General features: G+C 39.4%; 1 protein-coding gene across 1 annotated transcript; it reads right to left on the bottom strand.

The window, feature by feature from the left end:
* Nucleotides 1-700: 700 nt before the first annotated feature.
* LOC103696946 (actin-interacting protein 1-2-like) lies at nucleotides 701-12,630 on the bottom strand. Its single transcript, XM_008778675.4, has 6 exons — nucleotides 12,189-12,630; nucleotides 8,370-8,531; nucleotides 7,341-7,527; nucleotides 4,517-4,942; nucleotides 3,437-3,844; nucleotides 701-1,430 (listed from the first exon to the last, which is right to left on the bottom strand). Exons 1-6 carry the CDS (start codon nucleotides 12,578-12,580, stop codon nucleotides 1,173-1,175), a joined length of 1,833 nt encoding a protein of 610 aa, XP_008776897.2. The 5' UTR covers nucleotides 12,581-12,630; the 3' UTR covers nucleotides 701-1,172.
* Nucleotides 12,631-16,679: the final 4,049 nt, after the last annotated feature.

Below are 16,679 nucleotides of genomic sequence, written 5' to 3'. Positions count from 1 at the left end.
CTAATTCCATTCAACAAAATGAAAATTAGTATAAATCTTATTGTGTTTCACCTTATGACCTAAAATTGAACCAATGCAATTTGTGTTCTTCGAAAACAATTTCAGAACCGAGAGCATTACCTAGCTGCATCCGACTCTTGGTGATGTCCAAATATTCCGTGGGTTTGCTTTGGTTCTCAAGTTGACTTGAAAGTCCGGACCGCTAACTCTACGTGCCGCATTGTGTAAAATAAGGGATTGGGTGGAAAAAATGATTTTTTTTATTATGTCAGCTGCATTCCACACTGCTCTCAAGCATTCTAAACTCTTTCTCTTTCTTTCTTTCTTTTATCTATCTATACAGATCTTAAAGCGGCTATTACTCAATTTGACGATTGACATTGTAAAAGAATGGTAAACCATTCTTTCACATGAAAGATACAACCCAAAGCCGTAAAATTAGCGCACCAACGCCGATCCCAGCTCCTTTCCTTGGTTAGTTCCCCAATCTAATCTTTTTCCAACACATCTATATTGGGAAACGGGAGCTATGATTTTTAGCAATATTATATGATGATTTGAGAGCTGTTACAAAAATTTATAATGGACATGCAATATGCTGGCCGCAATGTAATGCATGCGATCTATATACAAGGGAGCACGTGGTCACAAGGTGGGCCTAGCACCTATATTTCCGTACAATCCAGACAATTTGAGAGCGTAGGTAGAAAAATTTAGATGCAAAGAACCAATGTTTAAAACAGCTGACAGTCAAAAAAGGCCGAAACAAAAAAGAGGCAGCAACAACACCATGAACAAATCTCAAACTGGGTTTTCAAGATGCTCAACAATATGACATCCTTTGCCTCCAATGTTCAAACTCATGCGGGTTTCAACAGAACAATAATGGCCTTCATATAAACAAGCCACAAGCCAGTCTCTCAGTAACGACGACGCCACTAGCACACTAGTAGTCCAGGCATTAAAGAGACCCTAGCTCCATCCAATCATCAATGAACATTCCCATGAGATGTAGCTCTGTGACATATCCATATCCAGAGCTAAAACTGTGGACACCTCTTTCCACCCGCTTCATCTTGCAAGTAATTAGACATCGTGTCAAGTAAAACTGATAACTGCTCCCGCAAACTAGCTTATTCATTCATAAAGCCAAACCAGGTCATGCTGAAATGTCACTGCTGCACGAGTCTCCATACACGGACACATGCATCCTCCCCTGCACTCACCACGGTGTTTTCATCACTGAAAGCTAATCCGTACACCCCTCCTAGGTGGGCTCCTTTGATCGTGATTCGGCTTGATGCAGGCTTATCCACTTCATAGATGATCACACAAGTGTCCAGCGAGCCAGTGGCAATCAAACAACTATCAGGAGACCATGCCAGGCAGTTTATGCGGGCACTGTGGTACAACATGTTCTTTAGCCTCACCTGTTTAAAATTTGTCAAAATCTCTTGCCATTTTATTTATCCAATATGCCATGTTTGCACGTGTAGAACAGCAGAACTTCAGACAGTAAATACAGCAACAATATCATGCCATCTTAAGTTTGATGATTTCAAAATAAAGAAGAGGAGATAATCTAAGCTGTCTATTTTCTTTTTAATAAAAAAACCTGACAAGGTTCATAATGAATGAAATTTCACTCACTCAATCGTCCTGCTTGCAAAAATCTAAAACTCAACTTTTGTTGATTAAAAAATAAATTTTACAATACCCTTGTGTGAATCATAAGATCATGGGTGTTGAGAAACAAATGATGCAACCAAGATTAACAATAACTCTAGACATTTAAAGCATGCCAGTCCATTCATGTCGGTTGTAAATGTCAAACAAGAGCACCAAAAAGCAAACAACTCAAGGATTGAAGTACCAGTGCACTACTAGCGATGTTCTCATGTTCTACCATATATGAATAGAACTCTGGGCGATCAGCTGTCACCCAGAGTTCTTGAATGTTCAATCTATTTCACATGCAACCACGTGAGATGGGAACCATGCATGCGAAGAAACACAAAGGAAACGAAAAAATGCATGTGTGGAAAGAAACAAATAAAGTAAGGAGAAGATACAGCCAGAATTAAACAAGTAATGAACTGGAACTCATGTGTGGCACATGTCTAAATCTAATGTACCATAATGCTAACTAGCTGTCAGAATACAAGGCAATGCAAGATGTATCATGTTTGAGTATGTTTTTGCATTTGTATGTATTGGCTTGTATGCACCATGGAAGAGATCAATGCATAGCGGCTTACCCTAGTAGTTCAAAGGCCTGGCTTGCGTTTGAGAGAGAGAGAGAGGATCCAGGCACAAGCTGAATTTTTATGTCCTCGTGTTAAAAACAATGTAAAGTCCTCACAAGTTTGGCATTGGCAATGGGCCTAGATTACAGCCAAAATGACCAGATCCAAAGCCAAACCCAGTGAAAAAAAAATATATCTGAGCCAATTTCAGGGCTAGTATCTACGGATCAGCATCAGGATGGGAGGTATTTGGGGCCTGAGGTTTCAATAAATGCTGACATCAAGCTTGGGCTTGGCCAAACCCATTGACATCATGAAAGTGCCCAAGAACTAAGAAAAGAAATTTAAGAAATGTACCTGTAGTGTCAGAGGTTTATCTTATAGTTAAGTCATGTATTTTCTCGACTGTTGCATATCAAGTGTTGGCCCATTAAAGTACAGGTCACATACATGCTAAACAAGCTCAAGCATGATATCTGATAAATAAGCTATTGTCACTTTTCTTGTATCCGAAAATAGAAAACAGAATTTTGATTCTATTTAAAATAATTTTTGCCTTCATTTTTGTGCTGGGACATGATGCCAAACAAGGCCTCAACTCTCTCTTTCATTTCCCCTCTTTTTTCTTTATGCTAATGAGAAAACTACTATAAAGTAACAATTCAAGGGTCCGTATGAGTATTTTTAGGATTGTGCAATTTTAATTCCTTGATATGCTTAAGGCTCAAACTCTTAACCACTTTGACATTACTAAGGGTGCCAGTGTCAGAAATTGTTGGAGGTATATTGTGAAGCTTTTAAACATTCTACAAGGTACAAATATGAACTGTTGTTTCACTCAGTTCTCAACGATCCAAATATGAAAGTGCCAGAAGCAAAAGTGACAACCATCTTAAAAACCAAGTAGTTGGCAGGTTCTATAAAAGATACAACCATATTTCCGAAATTATAGGGCACACAATTTAACAATGAGCATAATCATGAAATGCGCAAAGCATCACATATTGAAGCAATCAATGTCCAATTTTAGGCGCAAAATCACATGATAATGGACAAAAGACAATCATAATTAAGGAAACAATAATCTAATTATGATGGATTGCAAATTGTTAATGACAATAACCTGCAAAACTATAGGTATTACGCTAGGAGCAAGCTATGATGTTTAGAAGAGAGAGTATTAGCACTACCTCTCGAGATACACGATCCCATACCACAGCTTCTCGGTTAGCATCGGCTGAAGCAAACATGGAAGCATCTGGAGAGTAACGTATTACCGTAATAGTACCTCGGTGCTTCTCAAGGATTGCTTCTTCCTTAAGAGTGTCTCTGTTGATGCTATAAATACGCAGTTTTCCATCTTGACCACCAACAATGGCCTCACTTCCATCTGGGGAAATTGTTGATGCTGTTGCAGTATACCCAAGTTTAATGGATGACACTACTTGTAAACTCCTCAGCATAATAACTTCTGAATCAGTTGAAACCAAAGCGAGTTCAGGGGTCTGAACTGCAAGATTTAAATCCTTTGGCTGAGAGCCAATGTCAACTGATTCTGCATTGCCACATTGATCTCCATTTAGAGGAATCCTACAAACCTGTACTCCAGAAAGAAACATCAGTGGAGAAAAGGGGCCAAAAAAAGATAATATTTAGTGTAGAATGCAAGTAAATGGTCCATTAGCTGATTGCATAGCAGTGATGTTACGATTTAAAAGGAAGGAAGAGGGAGGGGGGAGATGGGGAGATTAACCCCAAAGCCATATGATATGCTGCACACATGGTGGGAAACATTGCTTTTCTCATCTAGAAAAAGAGTGCTGGAGCCATTTATCGAAAATACTTCAATAGTTTCATGCTCCCCTATGATCTGACCAAAAGAAAACAGGACATGCTTCTACCTCAACCGTGTAATAATCTTGTTTCTCAGGTTTTATCAACAAAGATAAGCATGGAGAACTGAAATACTTTAAAGATTTTGAACTTTTCAGATTGTCTCGGAAATTTTGAAATCAAAATTTTATAGGACACCAATTATAATTGTGCATATTAAGTGAACAAATTCTACCAGCGGATAGCAATAATGCTAATACCCATTCCAAAATTAGCAAAGAATGGATGAGAGACGGGGTCAGATGCAATCATGAAGGGATCGGCCAGTTCAAAGAGAACAGAACGGTCAGGACCTATCACAAGAATATTTCTTTTATTGGGACGATAACTCTGAAAAGACAGATTTCTTTTTTAAAAAAATGTGTTTTATTACTTACCTTATTGTCAAACCCTGATGTAACAAGTTCTTCTTCAGCTGCAGCAAAACATTTAATTTGAGTATTATCCTTTCTCGCCATCCTACCATGATATCCAATGCCCTGTATCCACCGTATAATAACACCATCATAGCTGCTGGACAAAATTACTTTCTGGCCACTTTGAAGAGAACAAGCTAAAGCAGTGATGCTCTTCATATGTCCAGAAAATGATACTGGTGTTCTATCTGGATCACTTGCTGAATATATGTTTATCATACCACCAAGAGAAACTGTGACAAGCTGGTCATTCTGCCACAGGCAACCAACAAGCATATCACCCAGTCCTCCTGAGCCAGGACAAGCCAATGTTCTTTTCACTTTCCCATTTCCATCCTCCATGATCTCCCATATTTTGGCAGTTTTGTCAGCAGAAACTGTTAGAACCTATCATTTTGTAATTATGCTTATTAGGCAATTTCTATTGACAGATACTATTATATTAAGATTTAAGAAGGAACTATATCAATAGCTTATGTATATACAGATATGCGAAAAACAAAGAGAAAAACATAGAATGGACATGCTTGACAAAACTAGTAGGCAGTAGCAGATACAATATTACAAAAGGAGCAAAAGTCTTGACATAACCCAGTGCGTAGGAACAGGAACTGTTCAGTGGAAGCCAGAAACCTCAAGCTAATAGAAATTCCTCATGATGGCTTGGCTCAAGAAGAGATTGCAAAATAAAAGCACCGGAAATTACAAAACTTGTCAATCTGATAAATTTCCCCAAATATGGTCATTTATTTGAGCTCACAAAGAGATACTCGGACTGATAAAGCACAATTGTAGCCAGCGGTGGAACTAGGCACACCCTCAATGAACTAGCATCAAAACTCGTAATTTAAATTTATTAGGATGTAGAAATCTATAGTAAACCTACTTAGTTCAAAGCCATATAATCAGGATTTATGTTTGTCAAGGCCAACATTATTCTAATTCTTTGGTTTGGTTTCATGTCTAGCCTGGACAAAACGTTTGGAGATTGAATATAATTCCAATAATTTGAACGCAATCACTTTTGGTTTGATAACAAACCAATTATATTCAATCTCCAATAATTTCAACAAATTAATTCCAATAATTTGAACACATTGTGAAGCAAGACAATCACTTCTTAGAAATAAATCCGATTCAATAGAGAATAAGCAATCACTTTTCAAATTTCTTGAAATTTTGCTCTCCAAACAAAAGTATCGATTTCAGAAAGCTGAATTTGATTTCCAGCACATTAGGTCTAACAAAGGAGTAATTCTTCCAAGCTACAAACCAATTAAACCCAATTCATCAGGCAAAAGGCCAACGAGAAATCACCAAAAAAGTTTTAAAAAAGTTATATATGCTGTCGAATAACCTCTTGCTTTTTTGAGTTAAATCTATGGAAGATAAGCTTGAAAAATGTTATCTTACATCAGCTCAGAATCAGCATATTGTGAGTTGGTCGTTCAAAGAAAGCAATCACATCACTGAATGTTCAATATCTTTGCTAATGCTTTCTTAACAAAGACAACAAGAAACCAGAAATGCCATAATACCCCTGCATCTAATCGGACTCGAAAGGAAATATAACTCTCCTTTTGTTGACTGACAGAATTTCCTTCCTACGCTCGATATCAAAACCATCCATAACTTAAGAAAATATAGTAACTTGATATACCATGCGATCAAAAACCCATAACATATTGGCGGTGAGCAGTCCATCGTCAGTAAATCCAGCAATGGACGGTGACAATACACCATCGGTTAATTTCTGATGGTGGAGACTGGGGAGTCTCACCGTCAGTACCTACTGAGGCATGTAGTTCACCGTCAATAATGTTTTATTTAATCAGGTCCATTCCATTGTAAAATCAATGGATGCAATGCATGTCTTGGGCCATGCGATGTGGCTAGGCCCTAATTCTTGGGCCGCTCAGGGCATTGTGTGTTGATACTTGGTTGCCCTTTAGGGTGTCAAAGGCTGAGTGTCTACATAATCAAAACCTTCCTAGATGGCTTAAGTGCCCAAAACTAGTGCAAGTTGCAACAATCATATTGTTTTAATGGTGTCTAGTGTTTCGCGTGTTATATGAAGCACGTATGGCCTCTACTATTCCAGGTTAAATTAATAATGACATCCATCATCAATAGATAATAGCATCATACTTGAAAAAACATTACCTAATTCGAACAAACAAGATTTGAAGTGAAACTGTAAGTTGATAATATAGCATCACAATTTTCAAATTGATTCCTACATTTTGTGTTTACTGAAATTTTGAAGCATATTTCACTTGGGAAAGTGCATGTCAATCACATCACCTGTACGCATGCTTGTTTACCAAATCTTGAGACCAATTGTTGCCTTGCTTTCAATTGTTCACGGAAATAATATTCTTTCAAAATTTTAAAATTCGAGCCAACAAGTAAACCATGGAATGAATGATATATCCACAAAAATAGACCAAATAATATTAATGAATTGCATTTGTTTTACATAAAAATATTGTAGTATAAACTCTTGGTGATTGCTTCATATCTTACATATATGTCTCATAATAATAAGTTTGTGAAATAATCATAATGCCAACAAATTTGTGTGTTATTTGCAGTAATCACCACAAAAAGGCACATAAGAACTTACTCATAGAAGATCCACTTGATCAGGCTAAATAAGAGATAGACATAATTAACCAAAAGGATGGAACATCAAAGTAAATTGTTTGTATAGAAAATTTAACTTTACAAGTAAAATTTAATAAAATAAAAACCAAGATAATAAGTGAAGGGAACAAAAGATTACTTGTTTACTATCAGAGCTCCAGCTAACAGCATATATGCTTCCTCTGTGACCATCCTCCATGGACAACTCTCCAATCTTTTCTCCTGTCTTACCATCATATATTATACCCTTCTTATCTGAGCTGACACTGATGAACTTTGTTCCATCAGGAGAAAACCGTACGCAATTGACAAAGTTTGAGTGCTCCCTGCAATTCAAAGAAAATGAAAATGTCCCAAATGTGCAATTCTGTGACAACTCCACTAAGTCTTATACAACCTCCAGAAAAATGTTAAGCCTCGCAACAGTAGTTATTGGCGGTGCTCTTTGGTCACTTTGATCACCAAGAAGATGTGTAAATGACCATCTCGTAGGGGAAATTTCATCCTTTTATACAGACGTATGTATCTCTATGTGAATATATGTCTATATATGTATACATATTTATATATGGATACGTATATCTGTGATAATACAATATAAACATATAAAGATAGTAATGTATGTATGTCTATATATGTTTAAGCTAGGAAGGTGAGGGTTTTATTAAAAAAGTTCATACAGGGGTGAACATGTGAAGATGATACATTCATTTAGAGGATCACACCAAGTGTTCCTTTTGTGTACAGAGTTTCTTCCTTATGCATGTGTTTGCACCTTGATTTTGTTAAGGTTGTTTATTTGTTTTCTTTTTTCTTTGATTCCACTGCCTACTATGTTAATTGATACATGCTTAAAATTTCAAGCTAATGATAGTAGTCGCAGAGTGACTTAACAAAGAGAATTCAAGGAGAAGCAGCTCATGAATTGCTACATATTGGCATGGACCTTTGTATAACAGATCTATAGCGAAGGTGCCATGGGTTTATGCTTCACAATCATGCAAGAGATGAGATGTTTATTCCCAAATAAGAAATTACGACCGTTTACAATTTAGTACTCGGACACCAACATTACACATGTATAGGGCAAGATTTAGCTAGTTGTACCTCAAACAAGAAAAAAAAGATAAAGCATCTGATGATCATAATAAAAATCACTGTCACGGACCTTTGGGAGAGCTTGAATTTAAATGGCGGTCCTTCATAGAAATTAACCAAGAAATCTTCTCCACATGTGACAATGCGGAATGGTCTGGTTGGCTTAAATGCACAACTCAATACCCTTCTCGAGTGCCCATCAAATTCCCCAACATTAGTGCCTGAATCCCACCTAAACAATGTAAAAAGTTCTCAAGCCTATGCAATTAGCTTATACTCAGAAGTCAGCATAACTGGAAATAATACATCAAATATGGAATATTAGCAAAGGTTAGAGCTCATTAAGTAGTATATGCCCTCCATTGAGATAGAAAAGTTGATGCACAAAGAAGAAAAAGAATATTAATGGAAAAAATAAAAGAAAACATCAGAAGTTTGCCAAGTGAACCAACCATCTAAGCTTTATCATCAAAGAAAAAAAAGAAATATTCAATAAAAAAAAAGACAACTCAATACGCAGTCCTTTGTATGACCGACATTTTATGATTAGTCCTTACCGGGTTACATATTTTGTTTAGTGCCTTGCACAAAGTTAGGCCTGTTCTTAAACAAAGTTATGCATTTTCTGCAAGGCCCTATGATATACATGCTTACGCATGGGACAAGGTTAAAAAACGGCCATCAAAATCAAGGACCAAGAATAAAATGCCCAATCAACAGGGCCAAAACATTACATGGCAGTCAATCCGATATTACATGTCCATTCCCCCTTGGAAGGCATGAAAGGCATGGCATTTTGCACCTGGCTCAATTTAAGCTAATAGATTATTAAACCACTAATGCACATTAAAGCAAGTGGGAACCAATGATTTTAAACAAAGATGCATCAACATAGGTCAAAGTTAACAGCACATTAAGGATTGTGGCGAGACTGGAGTTTTTTTAACCTTTCTTTTGTGTGAGAGAGAGATAGAGGGAGACCTACACTATAATTATCCAAGTCCATATTTTGAGGACTGAACCGAGAACCACAAGTTGCTAAACAGAGGGGTGTGACCATAAGGGCAAGCCCCAGTACACAACCAAATGCATGTATTAACACTAGATGCCCACATAAGATGATTTGGATTATAACATTAGAAATTATGCCATATCCGATCTCTATAGAATTAGTATCACTGCCTATTGGTTCAGGTACGATTTCACAAAATTGGAGAAGTGTGACAACTAACTCTTAGCCTCAATCAAGAACCCTATGAATGGCTATTGAAATTTTGGGCAGGATAATTTCAGCAAAAAATGAAACCTTTATACGAACATGTCCTTGATTCTATAATTGTAAGCCATTATGCAAAAGCCTTACAGCTAATTAAGTAGCAAAAAAAACAAAGTTTAAAAAAAATAAGTTCAGGGTAGAATGAAATTGGCAAGATAAGTGCATCATTGCAGAAATTTAAACACACGCCAAAATGTCAAAGATGTATTCATGCAGCCTGGAGATCAAATATCTCAAAAAAGATCATATATAGTTTTTCTATTCAAAGAATTTAAAAAAGCATATGCTAGTACCACTAATGTGTTTTCCCTTTGATTATATAAAACTCAAAAAACATTCGAGTACAATACGATACTAACAACCTATGTACTAATTTATTTTTTTTAAGAAAAACTGAACTTACAGATACAGATTGACCAGGAGCTCGGTTTAGCCCATGGATCCTCAAGCTAGACCTCATTTGGGCCTATAATCATCTAAGAGAATTTGGCATCTCGTCAAGCTAGGTTCAACTTCCAAAGCACAAGTCATATTTGGGTTTGGTATTGGCTGCCCTTAGCCTGCTTGAAGCCCCACTCAAAACACAAATTTTACCATTGGTGGGTTTATTTCCTGTTTTTTAAATTCCTCTGCTGCTTATCCTTGTTGTATCACATTGCTTTCCTCATTTTCTCCTCATCCCCCTCAACTCTCCCTTCCTCTCCTCTCCCTCCTCTCTTCCTGCTCCTCTTGACTTGTCCCCATAATTTCAAGCATGCCAGGACACATGCCCTATCCATAAAATGGCCCCAGATCAAATCCAACTTTGAACTACTCACAAAATTTGATAAATCATATTGAATATATTTAGCCCTATATAGATGAGATAAGACATGTTGCTTTTTAGCTGAACTATAGCTTAGTTATCTTTCTTTTTGCTTAAATTCTAGAAAATATTTCAAATAGAATAATACAAGGCACGCTTGTCAGCTAGGAGTGCATAACAAAAACATGAAGCATGGTCATTGTAAAAAGTCATGCAACGTTCAAGTGCACAAGGGTGCTGACAAAGAAAATATAAAGAAACTTTCAAAAAAGAGATTGACATGGATATGAAGATATTCAAAATTATGATACGGCCTCCAATTGCAAGATGGTGACACAAAAAAACTCAACTTTTTGATTTTTTTGAATTACATATAAAGATGGTGAATTTGGGCTTAAACGACTAACTTAAATAAAATAACAGTACACTTAATTTCATTTGTTCAGAATAAACTTTATTAACTCCTACTTCTTCATTGGCTTCTATTATATATTGCTTCTTGTTGTACAAAAGTGCCTTCCATTAATATTCACCACTTCCACCTAAGTGTTTCTTAGTCATGCCCTCCTCTTTAAAAGAAAATCATAAACCTCAATAAAAGATACACCCCTCAAAATAGGTTGTGTCAGTCCCAAGTGCTCATTCTTGACCGTCATCCAATGCACTTATTTCTAACAAAACTGCTCATGGATTTACACTACATGCACTGCAACAACCTTGTCCTGCTTGGGTCATCACAAGCGCACATCTTCCTTTCATTACCCAGAAATTTTATCATAAACATCTAACAGAGGCACATGACAAGTGCCTAACACCAAGTGTTATTTTATAAACCTTAAACAGACTCGATTTAACATATCATTACTCCAGCTTTTGTATGTGATAGTTCTTAAACAATAGCAAATGATTCACTTTCATCTAAAATTAATTTCTTCATTATTAAAATTAACTAACAAAACAGGTATTTGTTACCCACACGAAACTGAGAAGTCAAACTGAATCATATGGCTTTGATTGGCAGCCCAACAGAAGCTGCAAGATATCCATTCCAAAGTTTTGCCATAAAGACTCGCAAAGTCTAGGAGTTATTCATCAAATATCTAAGGAAGCATTTCAAGATTTCATGTGATTGTACCCCTAGATCTACATTTAGAATGCCTAAAGTTCATTGCAGCCACCCATTTAGTCTCCTTATGTCTGGTGCCGACTTATTGGAAGATACAATCAAGACTCGAAGAATAAAAAAAATTCCAATTTATCTGAAGAAATATATTTTTCCTTTTTCTAAATTTCGAGCAGAAGAAATGAGGAACACTCATCTGAAGGGCATAAAAATTTAGATTAATAAGTTCTTCCAAATGAGCATTAGTACCTAAGCTCTGTAATGAGAAATAATCCAAATAAAATTATCATTTTCTTTTAAACCTACAATAATTCTATTCCGAGGAATCAGATCAAGCAAAACAATGGCAACCGGCCAACGATCAAGAATTGAATCAGAAATCATAAAGAAGGATCGATCACAAGGAAAAAGGGATATCTCGTTAAAGCACGGGCCAAGGACTTGCCCTCGAATTAGAACTACTTTTTCCTTCTTAAATCCATCATTATTCCGTTTCAAGATCAAAAGAAACACTAGACCTAACAATCAAGAAAATGACCAAGACGTAAACATCGAGTCAGAAAACATAAATCAAGAAACCCTAGATCCAACTATCGAGAAAAGAGCCAGGACGTAGAAATCGACCCAGAATGCATAAATGAAGAAAGGGATCATCTCTCAAAGGGGGAAGGTAAGGGGAGTTCACATGAAAGCGCGGACGAAGGACTTGCCCTTGCCATCCCCGGAGGCAACGACCCGGAGGCCGTCGGGGGACCACTGGAGGTCATCGATGCGCCCGGAGAGGACGCGGAACTCGTTCTTGAGGGCGCGGTCGCCATGGCGGCCCCAGATCCGGACGGTGCCGGAGACGTCGGCGGAGGCAACCCACTCGCCGTTGGGGGAGAAGCGGGCGACTGTTGCCTGGTAGGCATGCTCCCCGTAGATGGACGACTCGAGGGGGGCGTCTAGCCGGCGGATGATCACCGACCGGCCGTTGGTGTAGACGATGGAGTTGGTCTTGGGATCGCCGGAGATCAGGATCCCGCGGCCGCGCTCCGTCGAGGGCGCGCACGCGTACGTCTCCGAGAGCTCCGCCATTCTTTGGAGGGAGAGGGGAGATTGAACAACAGAAGAAGAGAGTAGAGTGAGGGCGTTGCAGTTTGAGGCTTATTCTAGAAACCGAACGCGGTTGCCCTGGCTAGGTGGGGTCCGGTTGCATCTTTCGCGCGAAAGAATGATTGATGTTCTTTGGCGCGCTGGACCGTCGGATTGCGAAATAGTCTTTGAGATCAGGACGTGCTCCATGACGACACCAAGACGGGGAAGCTCCGTATTTTTCGGACTCGAGGTTTTTTTTTTTTTTTTTGCTAAATGCGGCAATTTATATAACTCTAACTTAAGTGCATCTTGCCCAATCACGAAAAAAGCAAAGCATTTTTTCACCGTAGTGGAAACCCTTTTTCAAGTTTGTTCATCTTCTCCCCGAGCAAGATGGAGAGAGAGAGGGAGAGAGAAAGGGAGGGAGAGATCCCATCCCTGAGGTCTCCTCCATCCGCTCCATAGATCGGAGGGTGAACCTCTTTATTGTTCTCGTTTGTCCATCTTCTTCCCCAGGTTGGACGAAGAAAGAGAGAAAGGAAGGGAAAGAGAATGTCGATCTTCTTCCCCGAGTTGTCCATCTTATTCTCCGTCCTCTATCGGCACCTCCAGCTTCATGGCACTGGCGGTGAACCCGTTAAGGGGCAGGACGAGGGCTCGGGGACGACAGGCCAGGATGGAGGCGAGGGCCGTCTCCCTCCTCTCTGTGTTTGTCCTCTGAGATCAGACGCAGAAAAACCAAATAAAGACGATGAAACCAGGCGTCATGTCCGATCTCACGGCCGACGTCGCGAAAGATCAGCCATTCTGCCGCGCGAAAGATACAACCCGAACCCTGGTTAGGTAGCCGGTTCGCACGGGCGACGCAGGCTCGCGTGAACACAGCAAGCCAAATCAACGGAAAAAAAAAAGACATAATGGCACAAAAATAGAATCGTGCCGGGTCCAAAAAATCTCTTCAGAAGCTTTGTTCGCTCCATAGTACACATGTACGGCCTGAAAAGCACTACATTTTCTCAGCAGTGGTTGGATGTCACCTAGTAATAGATGCTTTGCTCCCCTCACCCCTCTTCCAGTATGCGGCTGAGTCTCTATACCCAACCTTCAATACACGTCTCGCATGGAAGAGTTTTTCCGACACCGCACCGAGCTCCACTCAAAAACTAGAGTCTCAAAGGGACGTATGTTCCGCGGCAATCAATCTGTAGTTCTGGCCTCTAATAACAAACATAACTCCAACGCTGTCTCAACCCGCGACTCAAAATGATGCCACTTTTTATCTCGCATGCCGGGCTTGTCCCGAATTCTAGCATTCGGTAAAGCTTAAGCTGGATGTTGGTTTGTGGAAGAGCATTTACAGATGGTCGTAATCTTATCGATCGCAGATCTGACGTGAAGCTGGAATGTGTCTCCACCAGAATCCCCAAAGCATGGGAACTAAAAATTACTGTGCTGGCCCATATTGCAACCATCCACTTGTGCCCTTCTCATTCTTTTAAAAATATTTGTGCTTAAAAATTTTTAAAAAAATATCTTTATCTAATTTCACCGTTGGAAAATCTAGACTTTCTCGCATGATGTATTTAGCAGCTTCATACCTTCTATATCATAACCATCCACATGAGCCCCTCTCATCTTGAAAAAATATATGTACTTCAAAAATAAAAGAAAATGTCCTTACCTAATTTCACCACTGAAAGAGTTAAGAGTCTCTCACATGATATACCTAGCAGCTTCCATACTTTTACATATTGGCCCATAGCATAATTATCCCCATGTGCCCTCTCGCATCTTTTGAAGATATATGTACTTCAAAATAAAAGGAAATATGATGCGGGGAAGCGTGGAGAAGATGATGGCCCTCTGTTCCACTGCTGGCTTGAATCACCCAAACAAAGAAAGAACAGGGGATTTGGGCTCTTAACAGAGCTTTGCAAGGGTTTTCTTTCTTTCACGGGAAAACAATTGATCAAAGAATGAGGACGGCGCCCCCTCTACAACTCCTATATACGGCACCCAAACTATGGCCATGACTCACCCTAATTCCTAATCAAACTCTAATCAAATGAACTCCTAATTAAGTCCAAATTTAAAACTGAAACAAACATAATTTAGGACCCAATTTAAACTAAACAAGGACTCTAAGCAAGACTCAACCAAATCTAAAACAAAGTCTCCTACATGGCTTCAAATTGACTTCATTCTGGTTCTGCATCAGTCCCCTCCACTTGAACACAACTTGTCCTCGAGTTCGCATCTGAATATAACCGCTCTTCCGGGTTATGGTATTCATAGATATCAGCGACATTAAAAGTCTTTGAAATTTCCATATCATCTGGCAGGTCCACAACGTAAGCATTGTTATTGATCTTTTTCAAGATTCTGTATGGGCCATACTTTCTTGGCTTCCATTTGCTGTAAGTTCCCATAGAAAACCGTTCTTTGCGTAGGAAAACCATCACCATGTCACCTTCTTGAAATTCTTTGTGCCTTCGATGTCTATCTGCTGTTGACTTGTACTTAGCATTTGTGTCCTCTAGGCGCTTCTTCACCTCCAACTGTATAGTTTGAACCTCCTCTGCCAAATGTTCCGCTTGGCAGGCGCGCCAGATCCACTGCATGCTTAGGTGCCTTTGAATAAACAACGGAGAAAGGTGATCTTCCAATTCCACTATGGACAGCATTGTTGTAAGCAAACTCTGCTTGAGCTAAGGCATAATCCCAATGTTTCGGGGTGCTCCCACAAATACAACGGATCAAATTACCCAGTGTCCTGTTAACCACTTCCGTCTGTCCATCAGTCTGAGGATGCGCAGTGCTGCTGAAATTTAATGAAGTGTCAAACATCCTCCATAGAGTAAGCCAGAAGTGACTCAAAAATTTGGAATCCCGATCTGACGTTATAGATTGTGGTACCCCATGCAAACGAACAATCTCCCGAAAGAACAGCCTTGCAATGTGGGATGCATCTGATGTCTTCTTGCAAGGAATGAAATGTGCCATCTTGGAGAACCTATCTACCACCACGAAGACTGAGTCGGCTCCTCTTTGTGTTCGGGAAAGTCCCAACACAAAATCCATCGATAGATCCTTCCAAATAGCATTTGGCACAGGTAGAGGCATATATAATCAAGTGCTTTGCGACTGCCCCTTCGCTGTTTGGCAAGTATAGCTCCTTTGAATAAATTTTCCAACATCTCTTCTCAGCTGCGGCCAATGATACCTTTCCGTGAGACTGGCAATGGTCTTGTCCCGACCCATATGTCCACAAAGACCGCCACTATGAAGGTCTCTAATCAGCTTCTCTCGCAATGAGGATCTAGGTATACATAAGGAATTGCCCCGAAATAGATAGCCATCTTGAATGTTGAAGTCTCCAGTTGCTTGATGACTTGTACACTTTGCCCATACATCCTTGAAATCCTCATCCCCTGCATACAACTCTTTCAAGTATTCAAACCCCACAACCTCTGCCTGCATGGTAGTCATTAAAGCACTGCGTCGACTCAGGGCATCTGCCACCCGATTCTGTTGCCCGGACCGATGCTTCAACACAAAGGAAAATTTCTGCAAGAAGCTTATCCACCGAATATGCATTCGGTTCAAATTGTTCTGATTATTGATGTACTTCAAGGCTTGATGGTCGCTGTACAGAACAAATTCTTTTTGAATAAGGTAATGCTCCCAATGCTTCAACGCCCGGATGATGGCATAGAACTCTAGCTCGTAGGTTGTCCATTTTTGCCGTGCTTCACTAAGTTTTTCACTGAAGTACTCCACGGGCCGTCCTTCTTGGGTCAAAACAGCCCCTATGCCGACCACAGAAGCATCACACTCCACTTCAAATAGCTTCTCAAAACTCGGTAATGCGAGTACTGGTGCAGAAGTTAGCTTTTCTTTTATCAGTTCGAAACTTGCTTGTTGCTGCTCCTTCCATTGAAATTGGCCCTTCTTCATGCATTCGGTGATGGGAGCGACGATGGTACTGAAGTTCCGAATGAAACGCCGATAGAATGTCGCTAACCCATGAAAGCTGCGGACTTGGCTAACATTTGTAGGAATCGGCCACTCCCGTATTGCCTTTACCTTCTCTTCATCA

Source organism: Phoenix dactylifera, chromosome 8 (genome assembly GCF_009389715.1).
Source record: "Phoenix dactylifera cultivar Barhee BC4 chromosome 8, palm_55x_up_171113_PBpolish2nd_filt_p, whole genome shotgun sequence".
Classification (NCBI taxonomy): Eukaryota; Viridiplantae; Streptophyta; class Magnoliopsida; order Arecales; family Arecaceae; genus Phoenix; species Phoenix dactylifera.
Note: the sequence above shows the minus strand (reverse complement) of the source record. Positions and strands in the feature narration are given on the sequence as shown.